This window comes from Bison bison, unplaced genomic scaffold (genome assembly GCF_000754665.1).
Source record: "Bison bison bison isolate TAMUID 2011002044 unplaced genomic scaffold, Bison_UMD1.0 scf7180017864215, whole genome shotgun sequence".
In the NCBI taxonomy this organism is placed as follows: Eukaryota; Metazoa; Chordata; class Mammalia; order Artiodactyla; family Bovidae; genus Bison; species Bison bison.
Window position 1 is genome coordinate 10,630,411 of NW_011494787.1, and position 14,844 is coordinate 10,645,254.

General features: G+C 41.1%; 1 protein-coding gene across 1 annotated transcript in view; it reads left to right on the forward strand.

Moving 5' to 3' along the window:
* The window catches only part of MAATS1 (MYCBP-associated, testis expressed 1), a 114,123-nt gene that overhangs the window by 60,757 nt on the left and 38,522 nt on the right, over positions 1-14,844 (forward strand). The window contains exons 8-13 of the mRNA XM_010845419.1: positions 3,845-4,025; positions 6,131-6,202; positions 7,389-7,535; positions 9,574-9,795; positions 13,331-13,479; positions 14,020-14,111. Of these exons, the coding sequence (XP_010843721.1) occupies positions 3,845-4,025; positions 6,131-6,202; positions 7,389-7,535; positions 9,574-9,795; positions 13,331-13,479; positions 14,020-14,111 (863 nt within the window). The remainder of the gene's footprint in view (positions 1-3,844; positions 4,026-6,130; positions 6,203-7,388; positions 7,536-9,573; positions 9,796-13,330; positions 13,480-14,019; positions 14,112-14,844) is intronic.

The window sequence follows — 14,844 nt, forward strand, 5'->3', positions numbered from 1 at the left end:
GTTCCATGGCAGGTGGAATCTCCTTGGACCAGGGATTGAACCTATGTCCCCTGCACTGGCAGGCAGATTCTTAACCCACTGAACCACCAGGGAAGTCCAGGTATGCCTTTCTTATAGCAATCCTGCATCCACATGAAAGCTTCATTTTCAACATGAGATAAGAAGGTGTTTTGCAAATGGTGCAAGGTTTTCACATCTGCTTGTAACCATGGCTTATTGAATTTCCTTTTCTTTTTTCACAGTGGTCCTTACACTAGATTCATTTATCCTGAGATGGTGGGGAACTGCGGCTGCAAACCTCCATTTATCGTGCATATAAAGCACTTCACCTTTTTCTTGTAATATCATGACTTTTCTCTCCTCCTTGGGAGCAAACCCAGCATCACTAGTGGCACTTCATATGAGTCCCATGTTTTTACTCAAGGTTTATGGTATTGCACTAAACACAGTGAAAAATATACAAGAACTGCTAGAGATCACTTGTTACCATGACATGCAGTTTATTGCAGAGACGAATTGCTCCTTCAGATGCTTGGCATCACCTTACATTTTAAGTGGACATTCACAATGCTTGTTGTTGTTCAGCCACTCAGTCGTGTCCGACTCTTTGCAACTCGACAGACTGTAGAACACCCAGTTTCCCTGTCCTTCACCATCTCCTGGAGCTTGCTCAAACTCATGTCCATTGAATTGGTGATGCCATCCAACCATCTTGTCCTTTGTTGGCCCCTTCTCCTCTGCCTTCAATCTTTCCCAACATCAGGGTCTTTTCCAATGAGTCAGCTCTTCACATCAGGTGACCAAAGTATTGGAGCTTTAGCCTCAGTCTCAGTCCTTCCAGTGAATATACAGGGTTGATTTCCTTTAGGATTGACTGGCTTGATCTCCTTGCTGTTCAAGGGACTCTTGGAGTGTCTTCTCCAACACCACAATTCAAAAGCATCAATTCTTCAGCACTCAGCCTTCTTTATGGTCTGACTCTCACATCCATTCTTGACTACTGGAAAAGCCATAGCTGTGACTATATGGACCTTTGAAGGCAAAGTAACGTCTCTGCTTTTTAATGTCTCTAGGTTTGTCACAACACTTAAGTTCACAGCAAAAGCAACAGGAGGTAGTTATGAATTTATTATAGTAGTGTAGTATGTCCTACAGTTTTGTGCAGTTATCATTTAATACTGCATCTTTGTTTACATTTCTCTTGACTTTGAATGGCATTATGTGCATAAGTTCAATAAATTTTAACTTTTTATAATGGATTTGTGTGTAGTCTTGGGAAAGATTGAGGGCAGGAGGAGAAGGGGGTGACAGAGGATAAGATGGTTGGATGGCAACAATGACTCAATGGACAAGAGTTTGAGCAAACTCTAGGAGATGGTGAAAGACAGGGAAACCTGGTGTGATGCAGTCCATGGGGTTGCAAAGTCAGACACGATTTAGCGACTGAACAACAAAGTGGTAACACAGACTAATAGCTACATGTATTTTATGCATTCATGACATACCTGACTTTTTCTATATTTCTAGGCTGTGTGGTTCATATGGAAGTTTTTTCAAATTGCCAAAAATCTCCAAAAAATTTTCCAATATATTTATTGAAAAAAATCTGTATATAAGTGGATTCATGCAGTTCAAACCTATGTCATTCAAGGGTCAACTCTACTTTTAAACGACTGCTGCTTCCTGTTGATTCAGTAGTTTTGGTTATCATAGAGCTGTTATATATATATTTGCCATCAGATTTATTTTCAAGAAACTCAGAGCCTCTATTACAGCCATGGTAATTGGTTGTGGCTCCAAATTTTACTCATAATTAGCATATTTTTTATAAATCTTAACTCTTGACTTAGTGTTTGTTTTGTCACTTATTTATGTTTTTGTGGGAAAATAGTATAAAAATTATTAAATGATGAAAAAGTAATTAAAGTGTGGTTTTAAAATTTAAAATCACAGAGATCACATTTTTTGATACTTTTAAGCTAAAAACATCCCCCTATGTCTGAAAATGGAACCAATGAACAAAACCTGATGTCATGTATAATTCTGTCAGGATTTTTGATGATCAAAAGTAAAATATATATATATATATATATATATAATGTATATATATATATAATGTATATTGAAATAGAAACACATTCTTTCACAAGGAACCAGATTTAAAAATCTTGATGTGCTTGGCTTCAAGCCCAAAGTCAAGCTGTCTTCACTTGAAAACAATTGCCAATTAATATCCCTCATTTCCCCCATAACAATCAGATCAGATCAGATCAGATCAGTCGCTCAGTCATGTCTGACTCTTTGCGACCCCATGAATCGCAGCACACCAGGCCTTTCTGTCCATCACCAACTCCCGGAGTTAACTCAGACTCACATCCATCGAGTCAGTGATGCCATCCAGCCATCTCATCCTCTGTCATCCCCTTCTCCTCTTGCCCCCAATCCCTCCCAGCATCAAAGTCTTTTCCAATTAGTCAACTCTTCGCATGAGGTGGCCAAAGTACTGGAGTTTCAGCTTTAGCATCATTCCTTCCAAAGAAATCCCAGGGCTGATCTCCTTCAGAATGGACTGGTTGGATCTCCTTGCAGTCCAAGGGACTCTCAAGAGTCTTCTCCAACACCACAGTTCAAAAGCATCAATTCTTCAGTGCTCAGCCTTCTTCACAGTCCAACTCTCACATCCATACATGTCCACTGGAAAAACCATAGCCTTGACTAGACGAACCTTTGTTGGCAAAGTAATGTCTCTGCTTTTGAATATGCTATCTGGGTTGGTCATAACTTTCCTCCCAAGGAGTAAGCGTCTTTTAATTTCATGGCTGCAGTCACCATCTGCAGTGATTTTGGAGCCCAGAAAAATAAAGTCTGACACTGTTTCCACTGTTTCCCTATCTATTTCCCATGAAGTGATGAGACTGGATGCCATGATCTTCGTTTTCTGAATGTTGAGCTTTAACACAACTTTTTCACTCTCCACTTTCACTTTCATCAAGAGGCTTTTGAGTTCCTCTTCACTTTCTGCCATGAGGGTGGTGTCATCTGCATATCTGAGGTTATTGATATTTCTCCCGGCAATCTTGATTCCAGCTTGTGTTTCTTCCAGTCCAGCATTTCTCATGATGTACTCTGCATATGAGTTAAATAAACAGGGTGACCATATACAGCCTTGACATACTCCTTTTCCTATTTGGAACCAGTCTGTTGTTCCATGTCCAATTCTAACCGTTGCTTCCTGACCTGCATACAAATTTCTCAAGAGGCAGATCAGGTAGTCCGGTATTCCCATTTCTTACAGAATTTTCCACAGTTTATTGTGATCCACACAGTCAAAGGCAATAAAATATACTAAATGTTTTAGTCAGACACTGCACAGGACAATTTTCTATTGCCCCAGGCAGTCATTTAAAACAGCAGATTAGCTTATGTGGAAGAACAGAAGTTGGGGCATTTGCTTGCATACACACATCACAGAACCTTTTAAAAACTCAAAAACATTTTTAAAGTCTCCAAAACTTTTGATTAAAATGGATACACCCAGAATGTTTCATGCTTGTTTAGTGGTTAACTTATTCATGGAAGATCATAGGTGCACCCTGGTTTGTACTTTCTCAAACTGTCCTAGCATGGCCATAGGGAACATTTGGCCATAGGGAACATTGTTTCTAACTGATCTGGTAGTAGAAAAAAATACAAATGTAAGAAATGCCACTGATTTTTTTTTTTAAAGACTTCACTTTTCAGAACAATTTTAGATTCACAGCTAAATTAAGAGGAAAGTGGAGATACTTTCTTATTCCCACATATGTATAACCTCCCCCATTATCAATATCCACCACCAGAGCAGTACAGTTGTTACAGTTGATGAACATATATCGACATATCATTGTCAGACACTGGTATTATTTCAGGCACTGTTGGAAAAGAAGAATAAGGATTTTGAAGCAAAGAAACCTATCCGTTTTCTTCAAAGAAAGCCAGTACCTCAACCTCGACTTCCAACTCCAACCCTGGAGATGAGTTCCAATGTAAGTTTGAGGCTTTTTTTATTTGAAAAGCTAAATTCAGCTTCGCTATCTGTTTGTTCTCCAGATAGTTTGGGTTAAAAACAAACCTAATATGACCATGTTCATTTCCCAAGATCTGAATTACATTTCCTTTATCCTTATATTTCAAATGCTCACAGAAAAAAAAGCAAAATGAAATCTAAACCCAGTCCTTTTCAAGAATAACAACACAAAGAATGAAATCTTCCCAAGAAAAATAGGCTTCAGAAGGTAATCCTGATGTACGTCAAATAAGAAGATAGAATGATGATCAGATACTGTAACTGTATTGCCACATGAAGTGGTTGATGACAGCTGGAATTAGCAAGGAATCATCAAGACAGGCCAGCTTCTGGGTTAAGATTGGCCAGAAAGCTCACTCTGACTCCAGGGCTGTGCCTTACCTTCTCAGGGCCCCACACTCAGTTTAGTAAGCATTTCCAGAGTTGGTTAGGATTTAAAGGACTGACTCAGAAAACTCACAAGAAACTGCTGGAGATGCCACAAATTTGCAAATTTGTTATGTATGGTCAAAGCTATGGCTTTTCTAGTAGTCATGTACGGATGTGAAAGTTAAACCATAAAGAAGGTTGAGCACTGAAGAATTGATGCTTTTGCATTATGGTGCTGGAAAAGACTCTTGAGAGTCCCTTGGACTGCACAGAGATCAAACGTGTCTGTCCTAAAGGAAATAAACTCTGAATATTCATTGGCAGGACTGATGCTAAAGTTAAAACTCCAGTACTTTGGCCACCTGATGCAAAGAGCGAAGTCATTGGGAAAGACCCTGGTGTGTGAAAGATTGAAGCCAAAAGGAGAAGGGGGCAGCAAAGGATGAGATAGTTAGACAGCATCACCAACTCATTGGACATGAGTTTGAGCAAACTCTGGGAGATGGTGAAGGACAGGAGCCTGGCATTCTGCAGTCCATGGGGTCGCAAAGAGTTGACACAACTTAGCAACTGAACAACAACAACATACTTTACAGAGAGAACCATTAACTGCCTGGTATACCAGGATGTTGCTCTTGGGAGGTCAGCTTGTTCTCTCCCAACACAGGGAAGTTCTCACACAAAGCCAAACTGCATATAAGGTTGTGCTTTGGGAGATCTCACTAGCACCTCCAGTGGCTCTGAGATCTCTGGAGGGGTGGGAATGCTCCTGCTGACTGGCCGCAATGCGCTTCTGGGCAGCATCCTCTTTTCGAGACTTTGTGCTGACCGCTGCCTGTGGTTAACATGTCTTTCACAAGTGTTAATGCCATTGATTCCACTACTGATGTCTTTTGCATTCAGAGGGGCTTTAATTAAATTTGTAGACTCTGCTCTTTTTGCTTTTACACATATTTATTTAAGGTGATTTTTGTAGATTGCTGATTTTGTCCATTATATTCTGATTTTACCAGTTTAACTAAATTCTTGTGAAAAGCACCTCATTTTTGACTCCAGTATACCCCATCTGCATTCTTTGCCTCATTTTCATGCTCAATCACTAAGTTGTGTCTGACCTTTGCAACCCCATGGACTGTAGCCTGCCAGGTTCCTCTGTCCATGGGATTTCCCTGACAAGAATACTGGAGAGGGTTGCCATTTCCTTCTCCAGGGTATCTTCCCAACCCAGGGATCAAACCCTTGTCTCCTGCATCTCCTGCATTGACAGGTAGATTCTTTACCACTGTCCCACCAGGGAAGCCTGTATTCTTTGTCTCATAATTAAACATGAAAAAAAAAAAAACTATTGCAAAAGGGATGTTATTAGCAATACCTATTGCTTCAAGAAAGATATTGTTGGAAAGGAATATAGAAAAAATGAAAATGGCTTAATTTGTAAGGATAGCACGACAGTGGGTGAATTTTTTGCTTTTGATATAGTTTACCAGTGATATCTCATCATGAAAAATATAATGAATTTTGACAATACTTTAATGTCATGTTTAAAGTCCTATATGTTCAAAGCAGAATGATTTTTTGTTTCTCTTTAAATCCTTCTGATGTCTAGCTTTTTTGCTAGATATAAATCTTCAAAAAAGTGTTTGATAGCAACTGCTGCAGTTCTCAAGCTGCTTCGTTCTCTCTCTGTTTTTTTAGGAAGAAGAAGATATAGAAATGGCTGTGATCTACCTTCAAAAGTTGCTCCGGGGCAGAGTTGTTCAAAACATGGTGTGTAGGGTGGACCCCTGGCCCCGTTCTTCTCCTTTGAGACTAGATTCAGAGAGTGCACCCGTGCTTGTTTCCGTGGGGTGAATTGCCTCCCACAGCCTGCTGTCCTGTGGAACTATGCTGTTGAGTTACCTACTCCTTCCCTTTTACTGCCATAGCTGGCCCAAGTGAGTGGCACAGTATCAAGGAGAGAAAGGAGCCGCCTGCTGTTTCCTGTGTGTAACCAAGGCAGTGTGAAGCTAATGTCTTCCATGGAATTGCTGAATCCAGCAGTTTTCATACATGAGTTTTGACTATTAAGCATCACAAACCAAGTGGATTCTCTAATTTTCCACAGTCATAATAATCTGAGTTTGCATATTAGCTAGCAATGCATGAATAACAAATGAAATAGCTAAGTAAATAAATAACTATAGTTTTGAACTCTTACTGTATGCTCACATTATATATTCTTTGCTTTACATAGATCAGCACATTTTTTTTAATCAGTTACCCATTTTACAGGTGAGTAATATGAGCCTGAGTGGGATTATGTTAACTGCCAGCAAATTCAACTCTGGTCTTCCTGATCGTAAAGCCTTAGTCAGATCACTGTGCTTCTTAAGCTTAAAAAGGGACTGATGTAAAGCCTCAGCTAAAACATTTTTTCTTCCCCAGGCAGCTATAACTCTTAAGAGACTCAGTTATGGTGAGTCAGTCCAGGGAGGCTGGATGGGCGTCTTGTGTTCAGCGCTATTCCCCATCCTCCTGCCAGTATTTCCGCAGGAGAAACGCCACAGTGAAGTTCAGACAGCAGGTCGTGTATTCCAGACCAGGAGCAGATTTCTCAGCAAAGAAAAACAACAATGAAAAATACCACCCCCAGGCTTCTTTGGGGAAGAGCCAGGAAATGAAGGGAAGGTTCCAGTTTCTTAACATGACCCTAGAGTTGTCACCTTGTCTTTGAGAGGCATTTTAAGAAATTCAGTCAGCGGTTAACGGGTAGCTGAGTTCCTTGTCTGCCTGAACAGCTGGAGGAGCAGAAAACAGGGCTGATGCCCAGCTCGGTGCATACACCTGGTCCGTGGCCCTGCATGGCGGAGCAGAACCCGCGATTCATGAGTGCCTCGTCAGTCCCTGCCTGCAAGGCCTGGTGCCTGCACTGGCAATGCTGATTTGCGGGTCTCTCTGATTTGATTTGATACAGATGTTTGAAGGGAAAGAGAAGCGACTGGAGTTGATCCAGGAGCTGCGCACCAGCCACGCACTGCAAGAAGATGACAGGCTGGTGAAGAAAGCCGAGAAGCAGGTGACCCTGGCCCTACAGCGGCAGAGGAACTTGCACGAGCACAAGGTTCTTTCCTCTCCTTTCTTGTCCCATTTTCACCTGTGATTTTTATTATTGTGCAAACAACAGTATAGTAACAACAGATGAAATGATGTAAGAGAAACACCCCCCACAATCCCAGCATTTTTCACCAGTGATGCTACAGTCCACAATTTGAATGGACTGTATCCTCTCTGAGTTGAATATGCTTTTTTTTTTTTAATTTGTGAAAAGGAAAGAAAAAAAGCTTCACTATTTTAAAAGGTTTTCTTTTCCAATTTTCCTTAAATATTTGGTGACTCTATTATATTTCAGTGAAAGCTAAGTAGAATGAATAAATACTGAAAGCAATAAGAAAAAGTGAGAAATGAGATTTTTAAAACTGTCCACACTCATGAATGAGTTTGGAGATGTACATAGCTCGTGCTCCTTAAACTGCACATTAAATATGTTAATATGTTATTCTGTGACTTTCATCGGGTCCTCTGAGATCTGTGTGACTGACAGTAGCTGGTGATTGCAGGTCTAACCCAACAACTGTAAATGTGTTTCCTACTTTCTGCTGGTATTTGTGTGTATATACACAGTATTTAACGTTGACTAAAGTGGAGATATACTTTTACTGTCTCTCCCACTTATCTGTAAATCAATGTGAAAAGAATCAATTTGCAAAGTGTTGTAAGAAAGTAGATGTACAGCAAAGTTAATATTACCCACCTTTAGTGACACACACAGCTCTCGTGCTGTGAACTGGGCACAAATGGTCAGCAGCTCTGGAGTGAGCACCTCTGTGCTCCCTTCATGCGACAGCAGGGCTGGGAGTGCTCTCTGAGTGACGGGGGCTGGTTTGGGGGAGGGAGGAAGAAAGCCACAGATGGTGAGACCCAGCCAAGGGACCAGAGAAGGAAGAGGAGAATGTAGTCGCTGGAGTCTCTGAATCTGGGGGCCCTGGAGCCCTGGAAATGATGGAGACGAGCTGCATATCTGTTCAGAGAGAGAGCAGAATGCTCAGGCAATGGAATGCCCAGGACCTGGGTGCAGGAACACCTGTTTCAGCCCTTCAAGGTTTCTGATTATAGACTTGAGCAGCTACAGCTAAGACAATCCAGAGTTTTTAATTCATCTGTCCCATTTAGTGGATAAATACTTGACTGATAGACATGAGGACAACTAAGAGCTAAGGGAGGAATTAATGGGAAGAGCTGTCATATAGCCACAGACTCGCCCTGTTTACCTTCGGCTGCTCCTGGCTGCACCTGTGGGATGCCGGCATCTGGGGCAGTGGGCGTCTCGCGTACCTATAGCAGTGCTGATCCTCTCATTTTCTCCCTCTCTTATATCAAGGGGAATCGTCAGTGTGAGAGCAGCAAGTGTCTGGGAGAAGAGCCTTTCCTCCTTACCACTGAGGCTAGGAGCAGGAACACACTACAGTCTTCTTAAACACTTTTATTCTCATTGTGCCAAAGCCAGGACAGAGGGATCCGTAAATAAACACTGTAGCTCATTCCTGGCCAAGAACTCTGGGCCCCTATCTACCTCAGTGACTACATAGACATGTAGGCTTATTTCCTACTCTGTTTCAAAGGCAGTTCTTAATGACTTTGAAGTTACTTAAATTAATAAAAAAGTACCAAGGTTTTCTACTTTCATGTTACTGAAAAGCTTGAAAATTCCCCAGACTTGGTGTTAAAGGACCAAGCATTGAAAAATTAAAAGGTATCGTGAGTGAATTTCTAGGAGATTCTATTTTTTTGAACTCCAGTATTATCTTTTAATCAAAACCTTGACATTTGCCTTCATGTCTGGGGAGACATAGCACTCTACCTTCTGGATAAAATTGAAAGGAAAAAAAAAATTGTGTGGATGCTAATTAATGTTTTGCTAAACTATCATCCATTGCTGAACAATCTGCTTTCTCAAGTCTAAGTTTGTATCGTAAGTTTTCCTAGTAAAACCGTTGCGTCCTGAAAGGGAAGTGACTGTCGAGGGTAATCTAACATCCCTCCTGATGAATCACACTTCTTAGTGGAATCTGTATCCTCATAGTCATATTATTATTTTTAAGGTGTCTCTGGTTGAAAACCATTTGGCTGGACTGGAAGGAAGGGTGCTGGCGGACATGTTTGACTTCTTGTCCAAAGAGCTGGTGAGACTGCAGGAGGAGAGGCGGGTCCACGCCTTGGCCATGCTGGCCGAGCGGCAGCGCCGGATGCGCGAAGCTGAAGAGAGTGGCCGACGCCAGGTGGAGCAGAGGCGCCTGCAGGAGGAGGACCAGATATTTAAGGAGGCAAGTGGGGACATCATAAGGAAGCCGTTTGTAAGGAGCCGAGTCAAACCCAAGGAACCTCAAGATAGGAGATGGCCTTCATTTTTTAATTGTCTTCAACAGATAATGTATTGGGTCCCTAGGATATGCCCAGCAGTATGTAAAGGCGTTGTGGGGTACTCTGGAGGGAAATATAGGCATGGCCCCTTCTCTCCTGGAGCTTAAATCCTATATAACATGCAAATAAGGGTAGAATAAGAAAATGTGGTGTTTCATGAGGGAAACAAATGGGGCGCAGTGACACATTTTTACCGAGGTCACTGGGGGTACTTGTTGTATGAACAGGTTGGAGGGAGGACAGGGTGGAAATAAGGGACCTGAAAGGAGGCTGATGAACTAACTTAGGCCAGAGTGAGAAATAGGGTGAAGTCAAGTATAAAGTCCAGTTTCCGGTGTCAGTGAGTAGGGAGATGACGGTTGTTTTCCGAGGCAGGAAAGCTGAGGGCGGAATAGGTTTGGGGCCGGGGTGGAATCAGGAGTTTGATTTACATTAGTTTGAGACATCTTGGTAGAGGTGTCATTTCAGCAAATGAATATATAAGGTGGAATTTAGAAGAGATTTTTTGACTAAAGATACAAACGTGGGAGTTAGGAATGCCAGGCTGGTAAATTAGAATTCTGACCAAGACCCAGCGGATGTGAAATTCCAGACTGACCCAGATGCAAACTCAGAGGAAATTTGAGGAACCAATAATATCTCAAAGCACTCTTGCCCTCATCAAGAATGCAAAAGCTCAAGTGATAAAATTGGAGGGGATTTGTGAGGAAGATTTCTTTTAAGGGAGCTGTGCTGTGACTAATACCTGCGCCCCCTCCCCGCCACCTGGAGTTTGGGGGGCATATGTCCCCTTTCTTGGGGAGCTTGATGTGTGTTCTTTCAGTAAGGGTGTCTGACCCCCAGGAATGCAGAGGTGGAAGCTGGGCAGGCTGAGGGGTTTGAGCACAGAAGAGACTGCGTGGGCGGCCAGCACACCCAGAATATGTCAAAGCAAAGACTGTGTGAGTCTCCCTTGGGCCAGATGGGAAAGACGGAAAGTGCCAACCTTTTTTAAAAAGTGCCAATTTAAAAAAACAAAAAATTCCTGTCCAGGAGGCTATCTGAATTGTAAATATGGATACTTTTGAGCTCCTCGGGTAAGAAAAAATAATGCTATGTCAACTTGAGGTTTTCTTATTTGATCTATGATTTTAAGGATTTACCCAATTCCCAGGGAATTAGGATTGATTCATAAATAGTATTTGCTGTTTTTTCTAATTAAAACATTGATTAAAATTAAAGATTTTCCATCTTCTATACAGCTTAAAAACTTGCAGGTTGTATATTGTCAGCTTTTGTAAAAAGTTCAGCTTTTTAATTGGAGTGGAGGATCATCTCTGCTGTCAAAGAGCCTATAATAATAATTCATATTCTAGTTTCCTGTCATCCTAACAGCTTTTCTTTAAATAGAATTACTGAGATTTAGCAATTTTTAGCAAATGAGAACTTACTGTCCCCTACTGAAATCACTAAGGAAAAACCAACTGGGATGGGAAGAACCAGTTGGGAGTGAGAATAAAAGGAGAGAGACAAAAGAACCACTATACTCAGAAATACGGAAAGGAAGATATTGGTGAAAGACTTCTAGGAAGGTGTCTTCTAGATGGGAACAGCCCCAGGAAATGCCAGCACGTCTGGGAGGGGCATGAAAGGGTTAAAATGACTCTTCTGGCCTGATTTAAGGATCATTCATGTAAAGAATGTATCCATCTAGGGATGCCCCCATGCATCATTTAAATTTCCTATCTTCCATCATATGATCCTTTCACAGATAAGTATGCTTGCATGCACATAAATATACCAAAACCCAGAAATGTACACATTAGTAAATTTCCAGAAAAATAACATATATTGAGAAACATAGTCATAGACTCATATTTAAACTCATATACACTTCATGTGCATACATGAAGACACATTCACAAACATAACCCCATGAGCACATCATAACGCCATGAGCACAGTATTAGCAAAGATGTGGAGGAGCACATAGACACACATATAGCCACCCGAACGTTTCCTTTACTCACTTATGCACATACAAGCACAAATGTGTCCACAAACACACATTTATAAAGATGTATGTAAACACACAAGTACATATATTGTTAGAAGTAGACCCCATTAAACTTTCCACCTCTGAACAAGACTCAGCTGTCTAATTGCTCTGTTCTAGGTGTGATTTGTCTCCTGAATAAGATTGTGGTCTCCATGGTAGCAGGCATGTTGTATATCCCTTGTGCCTTCCGCAGCACCAGCGTAGCCCTCTGTACATAATAGGCATTGAGAAAATATATGTTGGTTGGTTGGCTGATACCATATTAAACTATGGTCACTGGGTCTCTCCCATAAGGAAGGCACAGGGATTCAAGGATATGGACTTGGTATTTCACAGGTACACAGTAAACATTTCATATTCAGAGTCCTGCTGCAGCACCAGTCAAGAAACAGGTACTAAGTTGTTACTGAGTCCCAAGCATTATCTCAGATATAAAGAAATATTTAGACATTAAATAGAAAGTACTCTTATCCCCCAAAGCTCAAAATCTATTGAGACTACATAGAGAACAAAGTATGACACCCTTGCTGTTTTTGATACTTCCTGTGTATCTACCTATCAAACAGGCAAAACTAAATTGAATTTATGACTGAAATCTTGAGCAAAACTCTAAAGAAAATGAAGTCTACCATAAACTTATGAGAATGGAAATGAGCTGTGGTCAGATGGAACCCACTGTGACCTCTGGGATACTACCAGTGGCTTGACCAGAATTCATTACACTGTACATTTATGTGCTCTGCACTTTTCTAAATGTATATTCTATTTCACAATTTCAGAAAGCTTTAAAAAGAAGCAGTCCAGGACTGATATGATAGTTTAAAAAAATTCATCAGAGACCCAGAATCCTTCTAGATTTCTGCTTTTCTGTCCCTAGGGCGTGCCCCTCACGGCAGTTTAAGATGACTGGTGCCTCCTGCATTTTGTCCCCATGACATGAGAAATGAGAGAAAAAAATAAGCTAGGTCTTTCGCTTTAAGAATCCTTTAAGAGGAAGGAGAGAAAGGATGTTGTGTATGTCTTAGCCTCTGCCACAGTTAGGTAGCTTGACCAAGTCACACTGCTGGTAAGAAAAAAGCCAGGACCTAAAACAGAGTTCCTGAGTTAAGCCTGTGATCTTTTTGCAGTGTTTTGTATTACCCACCCCAAATTGAGACCCATAATTCTAAAATGAGCCAAATATGTAGAGTCTGCCCAGAATGAGTAGATACAGGTGAATTAGAAATGGACTACAGTTTTGTTTTTTTGTTTTTAAAGGAATGTACAGTGCAGGGACTATTGACTTGATAAATGAAATAGACATGCTAAAAATGTCGGCCAATGTTTGTGCATTTTTCTTGTCTTGATTATGGTAGTGGCATTCCTTTTCTGAGTAGCTGGAGTATTTGGGACTTTTGCAGGTGATTAAAGTTCACCAAAGCACCGTAACTTCCTATCTGGAGGACATAATACTGAACACTGAAGAGAATACTGCAGAAGAACAAGCCAGGGCGGAAATAGAGAAGATGGCTGAGGAAATCAATGACATTGCTTATGAAATGGAAAGCCGGTGTGTATCAAGGGGACAGATGGTGGGATGGACAGCCCCTTTGCTGTTATTCATGTGTGTTTTTCAAGAGCCTAAGATTTCACCACCAAGGAGAAACAAATAACTAACTCATGCTTCAGTATGCTTTAACGGCAGCCTATGTATGGCAGGAGCCACACACTGGGAATAGAATTTTCGGTTATCCTCTGCAGTCTGGATCACTTTCATATTTCTTACTTTTAGAATATCACAAAGCTTGAAAGAAATGTGAGTATGTCCAATTTTACTTGGATATCACCTCAAGGTTTTTGGCTTCCATGTGTAAATTATGTCTCTTAACACTCCTTTCCTGGGAGGCAGGGGAAGTAAAGGACAAATTTGGATTTTCCATGGAGTTAAGGAAACTCACCAGGAATGTGCTATTTCAGATCACTCAAGGAAAAGGCAGTCGTAGGATCTGAGCAGTGGAGCTCCTTACGCACACAAGGAGGATCCAAGTATAAATCGGTAGCTCAAGCAAGGCAGCAAAGGAAACACTTTTAATATGTTCTCATTTTTTAGTCGAACTCAGCTTCAGTCAGAGGAGATCGTGGCCGAGTTGGTTTACAGTTTCCTAATCCCAGAGGTGCAAAAGGATTTTGTCAAAGAAAAGGGTAAGCCAACATAAATGCTTCACTCGATAATCTTTTTAAAGATATAAGCTATTTTCAGTATTCCAGAGATTTAAAACTGAGCAGAGGTATGGGGGAAATTCTGAAGAGAAATCAGAGTTATCTTCAAAGTTTGTCAAGTTCTCTTGATGCTGTCCAATGGCAAAATATAATCTCCTCCAGTATGGATGCATGCGGTTCTAAAAAGTTTGATGAAGCATTAAATTCCAAACCTTCTTTAAGATGCAGTTCTCAAGTTCTCAGAAGAGGTGTATTTTGGGTTTTTGTTTTTGATTGAAATAGTTGATTTACAATATTATGTTAGTTTCAGGTATACAGCAAAATGATTGTTATTTATATATGTATAACTCATACACATATCTTCTGATTCTTTTCCACTGTAGGTTAACAAGATATTGAATATAGTTCCCTGTGCTATACAGCAAATCCTTGTTTATTTTATATATCAGATCAGATCAGATCAGTCACTCAGTCGTGTCCGACTCTTTGCGACCCCATGAATCGCAGCATGCCAGGCCTCCCTGTCCATCACCAACTCCCGGAGTTCACTCAGACTCACGTCCATCAAGTCAGTGATGCCATCCAGCCATCTCATCCTCTGTCGTCCCCTTCTCCTCCTGCCCCCAATCCCTCCCAGCATCAGAGTCTTTTCCAATGAGTCAACTCTTCGCATGAGGTGGCCAAAGTACTGGAGTTTCAGCTTCAGCATCATTCC